At 44.1% G+C, this 17,787-nt stretch overlaps 1 protein-coding gene across 2 annotated transcripts in view; it reads left to right on the top strand.

The window, feature by feature from the left end:
• VAV1 (vav guanine nucleotide exchange factor 1) overlaps nt 1-17,787 on the top strand; it is a 126,545-nt gene that overhangs the window by 12,455 nt on the left and 96,303 nt on the right. For both annotated transcript variants that reach the window (XM_030196869.1, XM_030196868.1), the window contains exons 2-6: nt 623-739; nt 14,105-14,163; nt 14,644-14,709; nt 14,799-14,907; nt 16,634-16,729. In XM_030196869.1, coding sequence (XP_030052729.1) covers nt 623-739; nt 14,105-14,163; nt 14,644-14,709; nt 14,799-14,907; nt 16,634-16,729 — 447 coding nt within the window. The remainder of the gene's footprint in view (nt 1-622; nt 740-14,104; nt 14,164-14,643; nt 14,710-14,798; nt 14,908-16,633; nt 16,730-17,787) is intronic.

Genomic DNA, 17,787 nt, shown 5'->3' with positions numbered 1-17,787 from the left:
CCAGACTGCGGTGAGATTCACTCACAAGATTGAAAATCTAGATGCCTAGTTTAGGCTGCTGAAATTCTGAAAATTTGCCCTACTAACGCCTAAAGCTGCACTAACCTTTTTCAATTGTGACCTCTTAGTTTCTTGTGCAAATCTGATATGAGAATGGCGTTTGGAAAGAAATTGTAGATCTGGGTGTAAGATCCAGCAGAAGATAGTAACATAGTAACATAGTAGATGACGGCAGAAAAGACCTGCACGGTCCATCTAGTCTGCCCACGATAAACTCATGTGTATACCTTACCTTGATGTGTACCTGTCTTTTTCAGGGCACAGACCGTATAAGTCTGTGCAGCAGTATTTCCCGCCTCCCAACCACCAGTCCCGCCTTCCATCACCGGCTCCGGCACAGACCCCGTATAAGTCTGCCCTCCCCCGTCCTAGCCTCTCAACCACCAACCCCTCTTCCCCCCGCCACCCAATTTCAGCTAAGCTAAGAGACCGAACCCTTCGCCTTTTTTCATACTCTTCTGACTGCTGCTTGGTTGGTTGCGCATGGACTGGACATTGTGAATTTGCACGTCCAATGGACATGGCTGTAAATTATTTCTGCTCTCTCTGCCTTCCTTTTCAGTTCCTGTGCTTAAAGAATATCCGGACATTTCTTTCCACCTGTTCTGAGAAGTTTGGCCTGAGGAAGAATGAACTGTTTGAAGCCTTTGATCTCTTTGAAGTGCGGGATTTCGGAAAGGTTAGAATTTCTATTAATGAGTGATTAATCCTATGAGAGAGGCAGAGCTACAGCTTTTCTGTTAAGAACACACTTCTGGAGAGACACATGGGTTTGGCGGGAAGGCGTTTTATAACGAAACACTTGAAAAAACAGAGCAGCATTACTTGGGTCTTACAACGTGTCAGTAAATTCATTAAATACCAGATTTTACAGTACTGGACATACAGGGGAGCTGCACTCCAAAGCTCTAAATGTAGGTTTTCTCAGCTGTTTTTAAGCACAGAGTGAGAGGCTTTAGAGAAGCGACTGAAGATGGAAGTGTGCTTAAGTCCAGATGAGCAGTTAGCTGAGATGTGATTCGAAGCAGGTTTAAATGCTGGTGGGCAGCTTTTTAAAAATGATACATGTATTACCATTGTAAAATAAGAAAATACACATAGTTCTCAGGCCTGCCTAAAACATGTCCTCTTAAACTCTGCATGCTGTGGATATACATGGCTAAGCAGTAGCATTTCATGGAAATGGCCCCACGCATCTGTTTACTTATACAAATGCCCTATTGGCCATTCTAAAATGAGCAGATTAGCCTCTAGACCAGGGATTTTCAACCCAGTTCTTGGGACACGCCAAGCTAGTTAGATTTTCAAGATATCCACAATGAATCTGTTTGAGAGAAATTTGCATACAACGGAAGCATACTTATTGTGGGTACCCTGAAAACCTGACTGAGTGGCTGTGTCGCAAGGACTGGGTGGAGAACCCCCGGTCTAGATGGTTTATCCATTTAAACAGTGAATGGCACATTATTAGCCGCTACATGTGACACCCCCTACCCTTTTTGAGTGGCCCAAAAAAATTACAAATTGTGATTATGGAGCAACTAACACATGAATTATGAGATAGAAAGGATGTTTTGACAAAGACTTATTTTGCATATATATAAAATCATTGGAATCTAATAAAACTTTCTCATGTCCTCAAGGTCACGAAATATTCTTTAGCTGCTGCCTTCCACCTTTTTTCTTTTATGTAGTTGGTCATTTCTTTATGGCCCTTGAGAAAAAAAAAAAAAAAACATTTGTATGTTATGTAACATCATTTATAGTCCTCTCAACTCCCAACGAGGCCCAAAGTGGGTCACAAATGAAATCAATTTTAAAAATGCTATTGACAGATATAGAGAAGTATTTACAGAGCCCTTAGATGCATAAAGTTATATGGAGGCATATTAACAAAGCACTTAGTTTTTTTTTTTTTAACCAAACTGTGGGATAAAGAGTTCGCTTTTTACCGCCGTGGGTAAAAAGATCCCAGTCACACATGGCCATGCAACGGGGAGGCCTTACTGCCACCCATTGAGGTGGCGATAAGAACTTCCGCGCTAACCCAGTGGTAGCAATTGCCAGTTACCGCCGGGTTACCACTGCGCAAGTCATTTCCGTGGGTTTCCTTTTCCCCACAGAAATGGCGGATGCTCAGGGTGGGATTACTGCCAGTGGCTGCGTTGGGCCGGCGGTAGTCCCGAACGAGCGAGTAGTAAGCCCATGTTGTGCTTAGTCCTGCTCTGTACAAGGGCTCCTTAGATGTATGAAGCTATATAGAGGTGAATTTACAAACTTATCGAACTTTGCAAGTGCTTTGAAAATGAGCCCCTTACTGTATAACATTTCTATTGGCAACAAGAATGAATCAAACTGTTGTACATTGTAACCAGGCGCCTCTCTTGTGCAGCCAAGGATAGAAAAATCTCCTCCAGCCACAGGCTCCCGGCACAATGAAGAAACAGATGTCCACCAGTAACTTTCAATCTTAAGGACTTTTATTCCATGCAGGTTTCTAGTACACAGTCCCAACAGCAGCATAGCACATACCAGGATTCAATACAGGCTTACAGACTCCAGTCTGGGCTCTTTATCCAGTGCACAACAAACAGTAATTCAATTCCTAAGACAAACAGTTCTTTCAGTTCATCATCACAGTTCAGTCACCCAGCAGCATTTTCTACCTTCTATCCTCTTTACCTTCAGGAGAGTTCAATATTTTAGGGACTCCTTCTACCCAAGGGTTTCCCCTGCATCAGCTTCACAGTGAATTCAATACTTTTGGGACTTCCTCTCACCCAAGGAATCTCAGCCTGCTTCAGTACTTTAGGGACCTCCCTGCCCAAGGATTTTCAGCCTGCAAATACTTTAGGGACCTCCCTGCCCAAGGGTTTTCAGCCTGCAACTGCTTTTCTCCTTCTGCTTCTCTCTCCTGAACTGAACTCCTCTCAGCTCCTCTGCTGGGACTCCTTTCCACCTGCCTAATCAATCCCTGGCTTCAGCTACCACAACCAATCATTCTCCTTCCATTAGCTTCCTCACACCCCAAACCAGCTGAGTTAAGCATTAGACTAATGAGACCAATGATGAGCCCCTGCACACAGGGTTTCCTAACTCTCTTTCCCCTAGTGGCAGCCACTCTACACAACCTGCCAGCTTACACCCATGTCTTCCCTGATTGCAGCTAGGAGTCCAGTCCGGGTTCTCCATCTCCCCCTCTGGCTCCTTGCCTGCAATGCCTTCTGGGACTTGTATTTCAGACTGAAACTGCCTTAACCCAACTATCCTGGAGGTGACTTTATCACATCATACTAATTTATGTTCTTCTTTTGGGGGGGGGGGGGGGGGGAAGAGGATGAGGATGGTTTTGTCTGCATTTAATATAAATGTACAGTTTTTGATTAGAAGAATATTAATATAGTAAAGAAAACCATCTGTATGTTGACCTTTACTATACAGCTCTGTATTGACAGTGAGACCAATTCAAATTCTGGTTCAGAATTTGATAATGGATCAGGGCGAGGAGTAGATTTCACGGTTGAAGTGAGTTTCTGTCGAGTTGCTCTTTTGTTCCTCATCTGTTTAAAAAAAAAAAACAACCTACATATACGTAAAACAATAATGCAAAATACAAATGAGCAGTAGAGTATGCAAACCTCCTTTTTGTTGTGTATGAGTCAGAAAAGGACAGCGTGGTGGTTTCATATCCTGTTCTCCTGTGGTAGCTTAGCTGTACTGCTTCCTCACACAAATGCTTTTTGTTTCAGTAGGGAGAGATGAAACCATGTGCACCAAACCAACATTTCTGAAAAAGTGGGGCTTTGCTCTTTAGTTCAACTCTGTCGGTGGCTGTAAATTCCACCCCAGCCACCGTAGGAAAGCAGATGTGACCTTTCAGAATGAAACCCCTGCATGTACTCTGCTGTCCCACCCTCCAGTTCCGCCATCTCTTCACACGGATAATATGAGGGCTGTCATCCGATGTACAAGGACCCGTTTGTTTAATGTTAATTACTGGGATAACGGCAGTCTCTTCTGTGGATTTTTAGGGGTGCTATATGGACATCAGATGTCACTGTCCAAAGAGCCACACTGAACATAATGATTAATTTAAATGCTACAGTTGGTGGTTAACAAAACCCGCTTTATGTCATGTTTAAATATTGACAACACAAACAAGAGAACCATAAGTACATAAGTGTTGCTATACTGGGACAGATCGAAGGTCCATCAAGCTCAGTATCCTGTTTACAACAGTGGCCAATCCAGGTCACAAGTACCTGGCAGAAACCCAAAGTGTAGCAACATTCCATGTAGAACCCCAAAGAGTGGCAAGATTCCATCAGAATCCCAAGTACATAAGTAGATAAGTGTTGCCATACTGGGACAGATCGAAGGTCCATCAAGCCCAGCATCCTGTTTCCAACAGTGGCCAATCCAGGTCACATGTACTTGGCAAGATCCCAAAAAAGTACAATATGTTTTATGCTCCTAATCCCAGAACCACCAGTTCCTACAGACTGTAGATGTACAGGAAAAGAGCAGAGATGGTCAGACAATGGGTCTGAAATAATGTCAGAAGTCTACTGATATTAACACCGTTATTAAAGGCCTGATGCCCTCAGATGTAGGTAATCGATGACCCAACATGACTGTGTTTTGGCAAATACAGTGGGGGAAATAAGTATTTGATCCCTTGCTGATTTTGTAAGTTTGCCCACTGACAAAGACATGAGCAGCCCATAATTGAAGGGTAGGTTATTGGTAACAGTGAGAGATAGCACATCACAAATTAAATCCGGAAAATCACATTGTGGAAAGTATATGAATTTATTTGCATTCTGCAGAGGGAAATAAGTATTTAATCCCTCTGGCAAACAAGACCTAATACTTGGTGGCAAAACCCTTGTTGGCAAGCACAGCGGTCAGACGTCTTCTATAGTTGATGATGAGGTTTGCACACATGTCAGGAGGAATTTTGGTCCACTCCTCTTTGCAGATCATCTCTAAATCATTAAGAGTTCTGGGCTGTCGCTTGGCAACTCGCAGCTTCAGCTCCCTCCATAAGTTTTCAATGGGATTAAGGTCTGGTGACTGGCTAGGCCACTCCATGACCCTAATGTGCTTCTTCCTGAGCCACTCCTTTGTTGCCTTGGCTGTATGTTTTGGGTCATTGTCGTGCTGGAAGACCCAGCCACGACCCATTTTTAAGGCCCTGGCGGAGGGAAGGAGGTTGTCACTCAGAATTGTACGGTACATGGCCCCATCCATTCTCCCATTGATGTGGTGAAGTAGTCCTGTGCCCTTAGCAGAGAAACACCCCCAAAACATAACATTTCCACCTCCATGCTTGACAGTGGGGACGGTGTTCTTTGGGTCATAGGCAGCATTTCTCTTCCTCCAAACACGGCGAGTTGAGTTCATGCCAAAGAGCTCAATTTTTGTCTCATCTGACCACAGCACCTTCTCCCAATCACTCTCGGCATCATCCAGGTGTTCACTGGCAAACTTCAGACGGGCCGTCACATGTGCCTTCCGGAGCAGGGGGACCTTGCGGGCACTGCAGGATTGCAATCCGTTATGTCGTAATGTGTTACCAATGGTTTTCGTGGTGACAGTGGTCCCAGCTGCCTTGAGATCATTGACAAGTTCCCCCCTTGTAGTTGTAGGCTGATTTCTAACCTTCCTCATGATCAAGGATACCCCACGAGGTGAGATTTTGCGTGGAGCCCCAGATCTTTGTCGATTGACAGTCATTTTGTACTTCTTCCATTTTCTTACTATGGCACCAACAGTTGTCTCCTTCTCGCCCAGCATCTTACTGATGGTTTTGTAGCCCATTCCAGCCTTGTGCAGGTGTATGATCTTGTCCCTGACATCCTTAGACAGCTCCTTGCTCTTGGCCATTTTGTAGAGGTTAGAGTCTGACTGATTCACTGAGTCTGTGGACAGGTGTCTTTCATACAGGTGACCATTGCCGACAGCTGTCTGTCATGCAGGTAACGAGTTGATTTGGAGCATCTACCTGGTCTGTAGGGGCCAGATCTCTTACTGGTTGGTGGGGGATCAAATACTTATTTCCCTCTGCAGAATGCAAATAAATTCATATACTTTCCACAATGTGATTTTCCGGATTTAATTTGTGATGTGCTATCTCTCACTGTTACCAATAACCTACCCTTCAATTATGGGCTGCTCATGTCTTTGTCAGTGGGCAAACTTACAAAATCAGCAAGGGATCAAATACTTATTTCCCCCACTGTATGTCTACATCAGGGTCCATAAGACCTTAAAGAAATATGGCTACTGAATCTATGCACAGGCAAGGACACACACCAGATAAGCCTTAAATGACTTCTCCTGCAACTGCTGACCTGACGTCCGTGTTGGCAAACTCACTGATTTCCTACATCTGAGGGAACTGGGCCACCAATAAATGTGTTAATATTAGACCCATCTCCTGGCTGTCTCTGCTCTCTTACTCATAAGATGGAGCTAGACTGGGGGTGGGGACATAAACCATACTTCTCTGTGGATAACGCATTTGTTTATTCACAAACGATACATTGCTTAACTTTTCCAAACCAAAATGGTTTACAATTTAAAATTCAATAAAAAGTAGGAAAAATAACTCAATAAACCTGACACATAACCCCAGGCCACATTCAATCTTTTACCAAATCCCTTATACAGGACATTTCTTCAGCTTGGAGTGGAGACTTGAAGTGTGAAATTTTGCTGAACTTTGCCTTGTGGTTTTAATGAGTGAAGTTCTGCACATTGAATCTTCCACAGAAGTAAGCTAACAAGTTTAAGTAGGTATATCAAGAGGATTATACCAGCAAGTCGTGGTTTAATGGGACAGAGTCAGCATGGGTTCAGTCGAGGGAAGTCTTGCTTCACCAATTTGCTTCATTTCTTTGAAGGCGTGAATAAACATGTGGATAAAGGTGAGCCGGTCTATATTTTCAGACAGCTTCTGATAAAGTTCCCTATGAGAGACTCCTGAGAAAATTAAAGAGTCATAGGAGGCAAGGTTCTGGTGTGGATTAGCAATTGGTTAACGGACAGAAAACAGAGGGTAGGGTTAAATGGTCATTTCTCTCAATGGAGGAGGGTGAACAGTGGAGTGCTGCAGGGATCTATACTGGGACTGGTACTATTTAACATATTTATAAATGATATGGAAATCAGAACGACGAGTGAGGTGATCAGATTTGCAGATGATACAAAACTATTCAAGATTGTTAAAACATGTGCGGACTGCGAAATATTGCAAGAAGACCTTAGGAAATTGGAAGACTGGGCGTCCAAATGGCAGATGAAATTTAATGTGGACAAATGCAAAGTGATGCACATTGGAAAGAATAATCCGAATCACAGTCCACCTTAGGAGTCAGCACTCAAGAAAAAGATTTGGGTGTCATTTGTGAAGAACCCAGGAAAATAGGCAAGAAAGTTTCCAGGGAGAAACACAGGCAGGGCAAGTTTTACCATGAAACCTTAAGGGACTACAAATCCCAGCTTCCCCGAGGTAGATTACCTGCCCCTCACTGGGGGAGTAGACCTTCCATTTCCTCTGAGAGCCAGGAAGACTACAGTTCCCAGCTGCCCCCTCAAGATAGAACAGCTGATCCTACCAAAGGAAGATAGCAGGGACTACAATTCCCAGGCTTCTAGACAGGAGAGCGATGACTGGTTCGGGAGGGCTAATCAGGGGGATTGGAAGCAGCTGGGGGAGGAGCAGCAGGAGGAACCCATGGACTGGCAGCCCTTAGAGTTCAAATAAGAGTGACCAAAATGATAAAGGAGATGGAATTCTTCCCATATGAGGAAAGGCTAAAGAGGTTAGGGCTGTTCAGCTTCCAGAAGAGACAGCTGGGGGATGGGGGGGGGGGGGGGGGGGGCGGGATATGATTGAGGTCTATAAAATCTTGAGTAGTATAGAATGAGTAAAAGTGAATCAATTTTTTTTCTCTTTCAAAAAACGACAAGGACCAAGGGACACTCAATGAAATTATATGAAAATATTTTTAAAACAAATAGGAGGAAATGTTTTTTCACTCAACGAACATTTAAGCTCTAAAACTTGTTGCCGGAGGATGTGCTAACAGCGGTTAGCGTATCTGAGTTTTAAAAAGGTTTGGACAAGTTCTTGGAGGAAAAGTCTATGGTCTGTAATTGAAATGGACATGGGATCAGTAGCATGGAAGTTTGCTACTATTTGGGTTTCTGCCAGGTACTTGTGAGCAAGATTGGCCACTGTTGGAAGCAGGATACTGGGTAGATGGACCTTCGGTCTGACCCAGTATGGCTATTCTTATGTTCATGGCCAGCGGTGGAGCAGGATGATGCAGCCATTGAGTGATTGAGTGAGGCCTGTGCTCAAAGGCCCTGCAGAAGCACTGAATCTACTTGCAGTTTTGGCCTAGGACGAGGTAGGGCAGTGATAAAAGTCTGGAGAGATGAAGAGGAGATGCTGACCTTGGGGGCTAGTGGAAGGGGACAATGTTGTCCACCTGGTTGGGGGGGAGGGGGAGGTGGAAGGGAGAATAGTGAGGGAAAGAGAAATTCTGGAATGGGGTTGGGGGTGGGGGCTTGGACTGCCCTGGTATGGGGAGCTGTACAGCTACATTAAGTTCCCTTGGTCCAGTCCAGGAATACATTGCCATAGACGTGTTTTGGTCACACAAGGACCGTCCTAGTTCTGGCCTCTCTCTCTCTCTCTCTCTCTCTCTCTCTATATATATATACAGTGGGGGAAATAAGTATTTGATCCCTTGCTGATTTTGTAAGTTTGCCCACTGACAAAGACATGAGCAGCCCATAATTGAAGGGTAGGTTATTGGTAACAGTGAGAGATAGCACATCACAAATTAAATCCGGAAAATCACATTTTGGAAAGTATATGAATTTATTTGCATTCTGCAGAGGGAAATAAGTATTTGATCCCCCACCAACCAGTAAGAGATCTGGCCCCTACAGACCAGGTAGATGCTCCAAATCAACTCGTTACCTGCATGACAGACAGCTGTCGGCAATGGTCACCTGTATGAAAGACACCTGTCCACAGACTCAGTGAATCAGTCAGACTCTAACCTCTACAAAATGGCCAAGAGCAAGGAGCTGTCTAAGGATGTCAGGGACAAGATCATACACCTGCACAAGGCTGGAATGGGCTACAAAACCATCAGTAAGACGCTGGGCGAGAAGGAGACAACTGTTGGTGCCATAGTAAGAAAATGGAAGAAGTACAAAATGACTGTCAATCGACAAAGATCTGGGGCTCCACGCAAAATCTCACCTCGTGGGGTATCCTTGATCATGAGGAAGGTTAGAAATCAGCCTACAACTACAAGGGGGGAACTTGTCAATGATCTCAAGGCAGCTGGGACCACTGTCACCACGAAAACCATTGGTAACACATTACGACATAACGGATTGCAATCCTGCAGTGCCCGCAAGGTCCCCCTGCTCCGGAAGGCACATGTGACGGCCCGTCTGAAGTTTGCCAGTGAACACCTGGATGATGCCGAGAGTGATTGGGAGAAGGTGCTGTGGTCAGATGAGACAAAAATTGAGCTCTTTGGCATGAACTCAACTCGCCGTGTTTGGAGGAAGAGAAATGCTGCCTATGACCCAAAGAACACCGTCCCCACTGTCAAGCATGGAGGTGGAAATGTTATGTTTTGGGGGTGTTTCTCTGCTAAGGGCACAGGACTACTTCACCGCATCAATGGGAGAATGGATGGGGCCATGTACCGTACAATTCTGAGTGACAACCTCCTTCCCTCCGCCAGGGCCTTAAAAATGGGTCGTGGCTGGGTCTTCCAGCACGACAATGACCCAAAACATACAGCCAAGGCAACAAAGGAGTGGCTCAGGAAGAAGCACATTAGGGTCATGGAGTGGCCTAGCCAGTCACCAGACCTTAATCCCATTGAAAACTTATGGAGGGAGCTGAAGCTGCGAGTTGCCAAGCGACAGCCCAGAACTCTTAATGATTTAGAGATGATCTGCAAAGAGGAGTGGACCAAAATTCCTCCTGACATGTGTGCAAACCTCATCATCAACTACAGAAGACGTCTGACCGCTGTGCTTGCCAACAAGGGTTTTGCCACCAAGTATTAGGTCTTGTTTGCCAGAGGGATCAAATACTTATTTCCCTCTGCAGAATGCAAATAAATTCATATACTTTCCACAATGTGATTTTCCGGATTTAATTTGTGATGTGCTATCTCTCACTGTTACCAATAACCTACCCTTCAATTATGGGCTGCTCATGTCTTTGTCAGTGGGCAAACTTACAAAATCAGCAAGGGATCAAATACTTATTTCCCCCACTGTATATATATATAGCTTGGGTTTGAAAATTGTGGTGTTCTATAGGCCCAGATGTTAGATATGCAGGAAGTACAGTCAGTCTGAAAGTTTAATGAGCACCTCCGATCCTACCTTAAGTAATCTTACTTATTTTATACAAGAATATGCTTTGGTCTAGTAAATCAAAAATCTTCAGACATCCCAGTAATTGAGGGAAGAGGAAACAATAGATTCCCTCATCTACCTAGAAAACACAAACTCAAGAGACAAAACTCTTATCTAGCTATACCCACACACCTATCTGCCTACCACCATAACCCCTAAACCTACAACTACAAACATAAACAGACCAGTACTTGGAAACTTGGGCCTAGTAAATACCAGATCAACCAATAAAAAAATTTCTTGTGATCCATGATGTAATCAGTGAATACCACTTAGACATCTTGGGAATAACTGAGACCTGGCTGGATGAAAGCAGAGGAGTACCACTGGCTGAACTATGCCCCACAGGATTCACTATCCTGCACCAACCAAGACAAGGGAAGCGGGGTGGAGGGGTAGCAGTCCTGATCCATGAGACAGTGAAACTGCGCAGAATCTCCATCCCCTACCTCTCTGATTCAGAATGCTTGATAATCCAGCTGGGAGACAAGGAACCAATGTGGTTGCTCGTGGTCTATAGAACACTTCGCAACACCACATCTGTGCAAGAACTGCTGAATCTGCTGACTGAGGTAACCTTGAACTACCCTAGGTTACTGATCATGGGAGGCTTTAACCTACACATCGAAACTCCAGACACCACCACTGTTGATACAACGGCAGCTCTAGGATTCATTCAGGTGAACAAATCTCCAACCCGTGAAAAGGGCCATATTCTAGACCTGGTGATACCTTGGCACACAAGAGTGATGGCATAGAGATAACACCCCTATCATGGACTGATCATTTCCTAATCAAATTTTCTATTAAGGACTACATAAAACAGATGGGCCCAATAAAAGCTTGGATGGAAACCTGAGACATGAGAAATCTGACTGCTGAAAACTTTCAAGAGGCCTTGTCCTACCCCCATGTGAATGAAAAGATGACTGTGTCAGAACAGGTTGATATCTGGAATGCATGCTTAGCAATGGCATTAGAAAAAATGGCCCCTCTAAAGAAGGTCTTATGCTCCACAAACAAATGTTCCCCTTGGTTCTCTCCAGAGCTGCGAATCCTTAAGCATCAAAGACGTCAATTTGAAATAAAATGGAGAAAACCTTATCTAGATGAAGACAGGTTCAACTGTAAGAAACACATGACAATGTACCACCAGGCTGTAACAACTGCCAAAAAACAATGTTTTTCTCAACACAAAGAACAAGCTGCAAATTCAACCAAGCAGCTATTTAAAATAGTAAACAACCTACTGCAAAACCCCACAACAGAACCAACCTTCCCATTCACAACTAACCACCAAGGACTTTGCCAACAAAATTAAAGGATTACATCAGGACCTACAGACAGTCCCATCAAAGCTTCTACCAGCTAATGAAGAGAACATTCCCTTTTCCCCGCCATGCAAAGCCATCTGGGACTCATTCAATCAGGTCACAGAAGAAGCTCTTGAAAATATCCTGAAAAGTCTATGGCCTACGACCTACCCTTTTGATCCCTGCCCAGCAAGGATTGTACAACGAGCGAGCATAGGCCTCATTGAAGGGACCACTAAAATTGTTAACGCCTCTCTTATGGAAGGGCAGCTGCCAACAACACTAAAAAGAGCTATGGTGCACCCTCTACTGAAAAAGACCTCACTGGACCAGGACAAGCTCGAAAACTACCGACCAGTCTCTAACATTCCTTTCCTGGCAAAACTTTTAGAACGGACAGACTGCACTCAGCTCAAAGACTGGCTAATTGAAAGTAATTGGCTAGACCCATGTCAATCTAGCTTCAGGCCTGGGTATGGAACAGAGACCGTTCTTGTGTCCCTTCTTGATGATCTGCAGAGAAACCGTGACGGGGGATCTGCCTCGATACTAGTGTTGCTCGATTTCTTGGCAGCCTTCAACACCATGGATCATAATATCATACTTACAAGCCTGGCAGAAAGAGGTATCGGTGGCACAGTATTTACTTGGTTCAAATCCTATCTGTCAGATAAACAACAATCAGTTCTGTTCAGCAACAGCACATCATTACCTTGGGCACTGAACTGTGGGGTGCCTCAGGGATCCATACAGTCTCCCGTTTTATTAATATCTATCTCAAGCCTCTGGCTGAGCTGCTTCAGTCGATGGACACGAAATTCTACATCTGTGCTGATGATGTGCAACAACTCATACCCATTTAACCAGATCTACCCACAGCTCTGAGTAAACTGCCTGCCTGCCTGCCTAACCACAACTCAGGAATGGGCAAACAACAACAAAGTTTGCCTGAATCCAAATAAAACAGAGATTCTTTGGATACTAAACACAAGAAATACCTGATTTCAAAATACCTTTTGGGAAGTATGAACTCCCCCTAAAATCTACAGTTCAGGAATCTTGAGATACTGCTAGACTCATCACTCACTCTGATCCCACAAATTCAAGCAACCTTCAGAAATGGTCTCTACCACTTACGGCAGCTATGAGATCTCTCTCCATATATTGATAAGATGAGTCTGACCACAGTGGTCCATGCCATGGTAACATCATAACTAGACTACTGTAATGCCCTGTACACTGGCCAAACCAAAAAGTTTGTACTTGCTCCAGCTAATTCAGAATGCTGCAGCACGACTGATAAAAGGCTGCAAGTGGTCTGACCACATCACACCCTTTCTGCAAAAGCTACACTGTCTACCAGTACCTTATAGGGCTAAATTTAAAACTGTATGTTTGATTTTCAAGGTCCTCAGACAAAATGGGCCAGAGTACTTAAAGAATAAGGTAGCTCTTTACACACCTTTGAGACCTCTAAGATCCTCTTAAGGATCATCACTATCTGTTCTGTACCCTCATCAAAACAAATTTTACAATGTGATACCCATCAGCGAGCCTTCTCAGGAGTAGCCCCCATGCTCTGGAATTTACTCCCGGAGAGGCTACGTGCAACTCGAGACGACCTCTACTTCAGGAAGCAGGTGAAAGCCTGACTCGTCTTCTCCCAAGCCTTTAATACATAAGGTGACGGACTTATACGTTCATTCTGCACCTGGACTAGCTCACTGCACACACTGTAACTTAGTTTTGTGAGGGTTGCAGAATCCATAGAAATGAGCAGGGAGGAGCCTGTCTTGCAATGGGCCCATCATGAGAGTGGTGAGAAGATGGTTAGTGGAAGGGAAGATGCCACTGTAGGGTCTCAATTGCAGGCTAAGGTGTTAATCATAAAGATTAGCTGAAAGGACAAATCAGCCAGTTTGGAACCAGTTTCCCTAAATGGTATTCAAACAAATGTTCAGTGTTATAGTGTTACTTGTGAAAATCACTACAAATGTGTAGCAGAAATGTCTCCCCTCAAGTCCCATGGTCTTTTCTCTTGTAGTTGAAATGTTTACTTTTTCGGGCATCAGTGGTCACTTTCTGTCTACACTGTGCTCATTCTTAGTCTTGGGGAGGTGCTGCAGTCTCACGGGTTTCGCTCGCAAGGGGCAATCAGCTCCCTTGGCAGTTGCACAGAACCAGCCTACCCCTAGCTCCCTAGAGGCAATGTTGACCCCAGTCATCCTGGATGTGCTGAATGAGGTTTGTTTCTCCTGCAGGTCATTGATGCTTTGTCAATATTATCATGGACTCAGCTGGCTAAGAGTAAAGGATTCACGTAAGTACAATTCTGTGCTATAAATGCCATTCTACCCTTCAGAAAAGTGTTAGACACATCTCTTCAAGCAAGCTTACCCTAATGACCCAACTTAAACTTATAAGCCCACCCACTACACTCCTACTTCGTTGCTGATTCTACCTTAGACCATATCTCCCAATCTCCTTTACTCATCCCCCAGTCTTTTCTTCTCCATCTTCCCCACACCTTACCCTTCCCAATCTCCTTTCCTTTTGCTCATCCATCTTTGTTTAACCTTCCATGTTCAATTTCGCATATTCTTAAACATTACTATTGCTATGTTTATTACAATTTGAAAATTTCTCCTTACAAAACTCTGTAATTCTATTTACTATGTAAGCCGCATTGGACCTGCTGTATGTGGGAAAGCCCGGGGTACAAATGTAATAAATAAATGAGACCATATACTTTCAGCTATTTGTATGCACCAGAAACAAACCTAGTATATTCCGTTTGCAGTCCATTTCCCACAGAAGACAGCGCTGCCGATGACGATATCTACAGTGGATTGTCAGACCAAATCGAGTAGGTGTCTTACTCTTAAGTTGGAATATTCTGGTTAATTCATGTGACCTGGTCCTGGAGAACTTAAGTCCTATTTCTTTTCTTATCAGTGACACTGTGGATGAAGACGACGATTTATATGATTGTGTGGAAATGGATGAGAATGAAGGCGATGAAATCTATGAAGATCTGATGAAGATGGAGACGTCTGCCTTACCTGTAAGTGTAGGAGACACTGAGGGGCATAATCGAACGCGAACGCCCATGTGTAAAATCGTCCATCTCCGGAGACGGCTCCGCGAAGAGGCGGAGCGAACCGTAAAATCGAAATGAGATGGCCGTCCATCTTCGGTTTCGATTATACGGTTCGGCCCGCTGAAATCCCATCATTTGTGTCGACTCTAGAGATAGACGACACAAATGGTGAGATCGCTGGACCTAGAGATGGCCGTCCGCGGTTTTCAGCGATAATCGAAACCGCTGCCGGCCATCTCAAAAACGGATCTAATCCAAGCCATTTGGTCGTGGGAGGGGCCAGCATTCGTAGTGCACTGGTCCCCCTGAGATGCCTCTATGCCAGCCTCAAATATCATACCTAGCTCCATGATAGCAGTAGCATGTTTTTTTTTGGACGTCCCTGACTGCACTTGCGTGTTTTTTTTTTCTTCCGATTTTTGTTCTCTGCATGGGTCCCGCGCAGCACCAACTAAACTAAAATTGCTCGGGGGACCTGCATACTGCTGTCATGGAGCTAGGTATGATATTTGAGGCTGACATAGAGGCTGGAAAAAATATTTAAACAGTTTGTTTTTTAGGGTGGGAGGGGGTTAGTGACCACTGGGGGAGACGGGAGATCATCCCCGATTCCCTCCGGTGGTCACCTGGTCAGTTTGGGCACTTTTTGGAAGCTTGGTCGTGAAAAAAACAGGACCAACTTTGTGTGGACTAAATGCTCGTCAGGGACGTCTTGCTTCTTTCCATTATCAGGCGCAGAGGTCCATCTGTTAACCATGCCCCGGAACGCCCCTGTCCCGCCTTCGCTACCGTACGGCCACGCCCCGGAGAATTTCGCCCGTCCCCGTGACGGAAAGCAGTTGGGGCTGTCCAAATTCAGCTTTCGATTATACCTGTTTTTGAGATGGACGTCCATCTCCCGATTTGTGTCAGAAGATGGGCATCCGTCTTTTTTGAAAATAAGCTGGACTGTGACCATGCCAGAAATCAAACTGATATGCAGAAAAACTGACCATGATGAACGAATGTCGAGTCATTTTAAAAGAAATGCCAGGAAAGGGCTCGGAGCAAGGGTGGTGTTTATGGGGAATTGGACCTCGCAGGATAAGAGTTCCAATTGCATTAACAGCATCTACCAGCTCAGAACAGACAGTGGCTCAGTTCAGACTTTCAAAATAAAAATATGTTCATGAATAAAATGTGTTTACTGATGTAAAGGCTGTTTTTCAGAGTCATTTCTGGAGCAAATAGCGTTTTACTCGCAGAAGCAGCCTGTGTGAAAATTTGGCCGTTGGTGGGGGTGGGGGTGGGGAGAAAATCAGGCTCGATATTGGTATTTTCAAAAGAAGCTGTTTTAGGTGAAAAATGTACCAGCACAAAAAGAAGCTGCAAGTGTTGCAATTTTCAAAGTAAAAGCCACTGCAGACTGACTTTGAAAATGTTGGTTTTCTGCTCTTGAGGTTGATGTGGTGCCCTTCACTCTGGCATCAGGGTAGGGGAGAGTGAGTTGCTCTCTCTGCTGGACTCGTATTTAGGGATCACAGTTACTGGGTTTAGGAACTCGCTCCCCGGGCATCAGTAGAATGATTGATAGAAGGAGAGAATAGAAAAAAATGAAAGCCAAATTATGCAGAAACGACAGTGAAATATATATTTTTCATATGCACTTGTTGAAAAGTAACTGTGATAAGTTACAATTCTGTAATTTCAGCAGAAAATGGCGGAGTTAGACAAGAGGAACTGCTGCCTTCAGGAGATCTGGCAAACAGAGCAGAAATATACAAATACGCTGGAATCCATCTGTCTGGTAAGATTCACATTTGCCTTATCGCAGTTCAGTCAGACTAGCAACCTTTAACCAAATCACCCAGCCCAACCCAAACCCCAACCCCAAGCCACTCCTTCCTCAGGAGCATGGATTTCAGAGATCCTACACTCACCAAAACTTATTAGCTAAGCAGGTTCAGACTTGGTAGTACCTAGAAGGGGGTTTGGTACAATTGGTTCTAAGGTTACAGCTCACCCAAAGAGATGATTCATCTAAAAGTTAATTTGTCTAACGGACAATTGGTCTAAAAATTAATCAAGATAAAGATGTGAAGTCATACATGTTGCAGATCACTTTTTTAAAGTCAATAATGAAAAAAACACCAGATGCTTTAATCAAGGCATTAACCCTGGAAGCTACTTGATATTGTAATACAATAGGTAAAAATTTAACTGAATGCGATAGAGGTGCAAAGTCACAAATGTTTGAAGTCTTTACTCTTCCACATCAGTCATGAATGAATGTTTGAACAGGCAGCCACACGAGACTCCGCAGAATAAATTTCCCCGACTCCGTTCATAATGTTTGCTTTTTCCATTTTGGGCAAAGTATATATAGGAAGATATAGGGCCTAGGACTCTCAAATCAATACGCAACAGATGAGGACTTCAGTATAAAGGTTTGCCAAATCGCAGCACTAGCATTTCTTCCTTGCATGGCTAGAATTGATGGGAGCCCTTCCTGACGAAGAAGCCGACCTCACCCATTGGTTTGATGATAATTGTATTCATGAACGGAACGGGTCTGCAGGACTCCTAACAACTAGCAAATCGGATCACCTTTGTTGTTTCCACTGTCTAGGTGGTCGGTCAATGCTCATGTTGACCTGGGCATATCAAGAACACATGTTGGACTTTATAAATTGATTATTGAATTGCAGAAAGATGTTGAAGGTCAGATGCAATGCATCATATGAGGTGAACAACAAAAGAAACAGAAAAATGATGCAAGAAGCTGTGAAGATTGTACTTATCCATTTTTGTACAAATGATCCTCCTACAATATTTTGGATTTTCTACATGGCATTGACCACAATC

This window comes from Microcaecilia unicolor, chromosome 3, assembly GCF_901765095.1.
Source record: "Microcaecilia unicolor chromosome 3, aMicUni1.1, whole genome shotgun sequence".
Taxonomy (NCBI): Eukaryota; Metazoa; Chordata; class Amphibia; order Gymnophiona; family Siphonopidae; genus Microcaecilia; species Microcaecilia unicolor.
The sequence above is the reverse complement of the archived record's forward strand: the minus strand, read 5'-3'. Positions and strand labels throughout refer to the sequence as shown.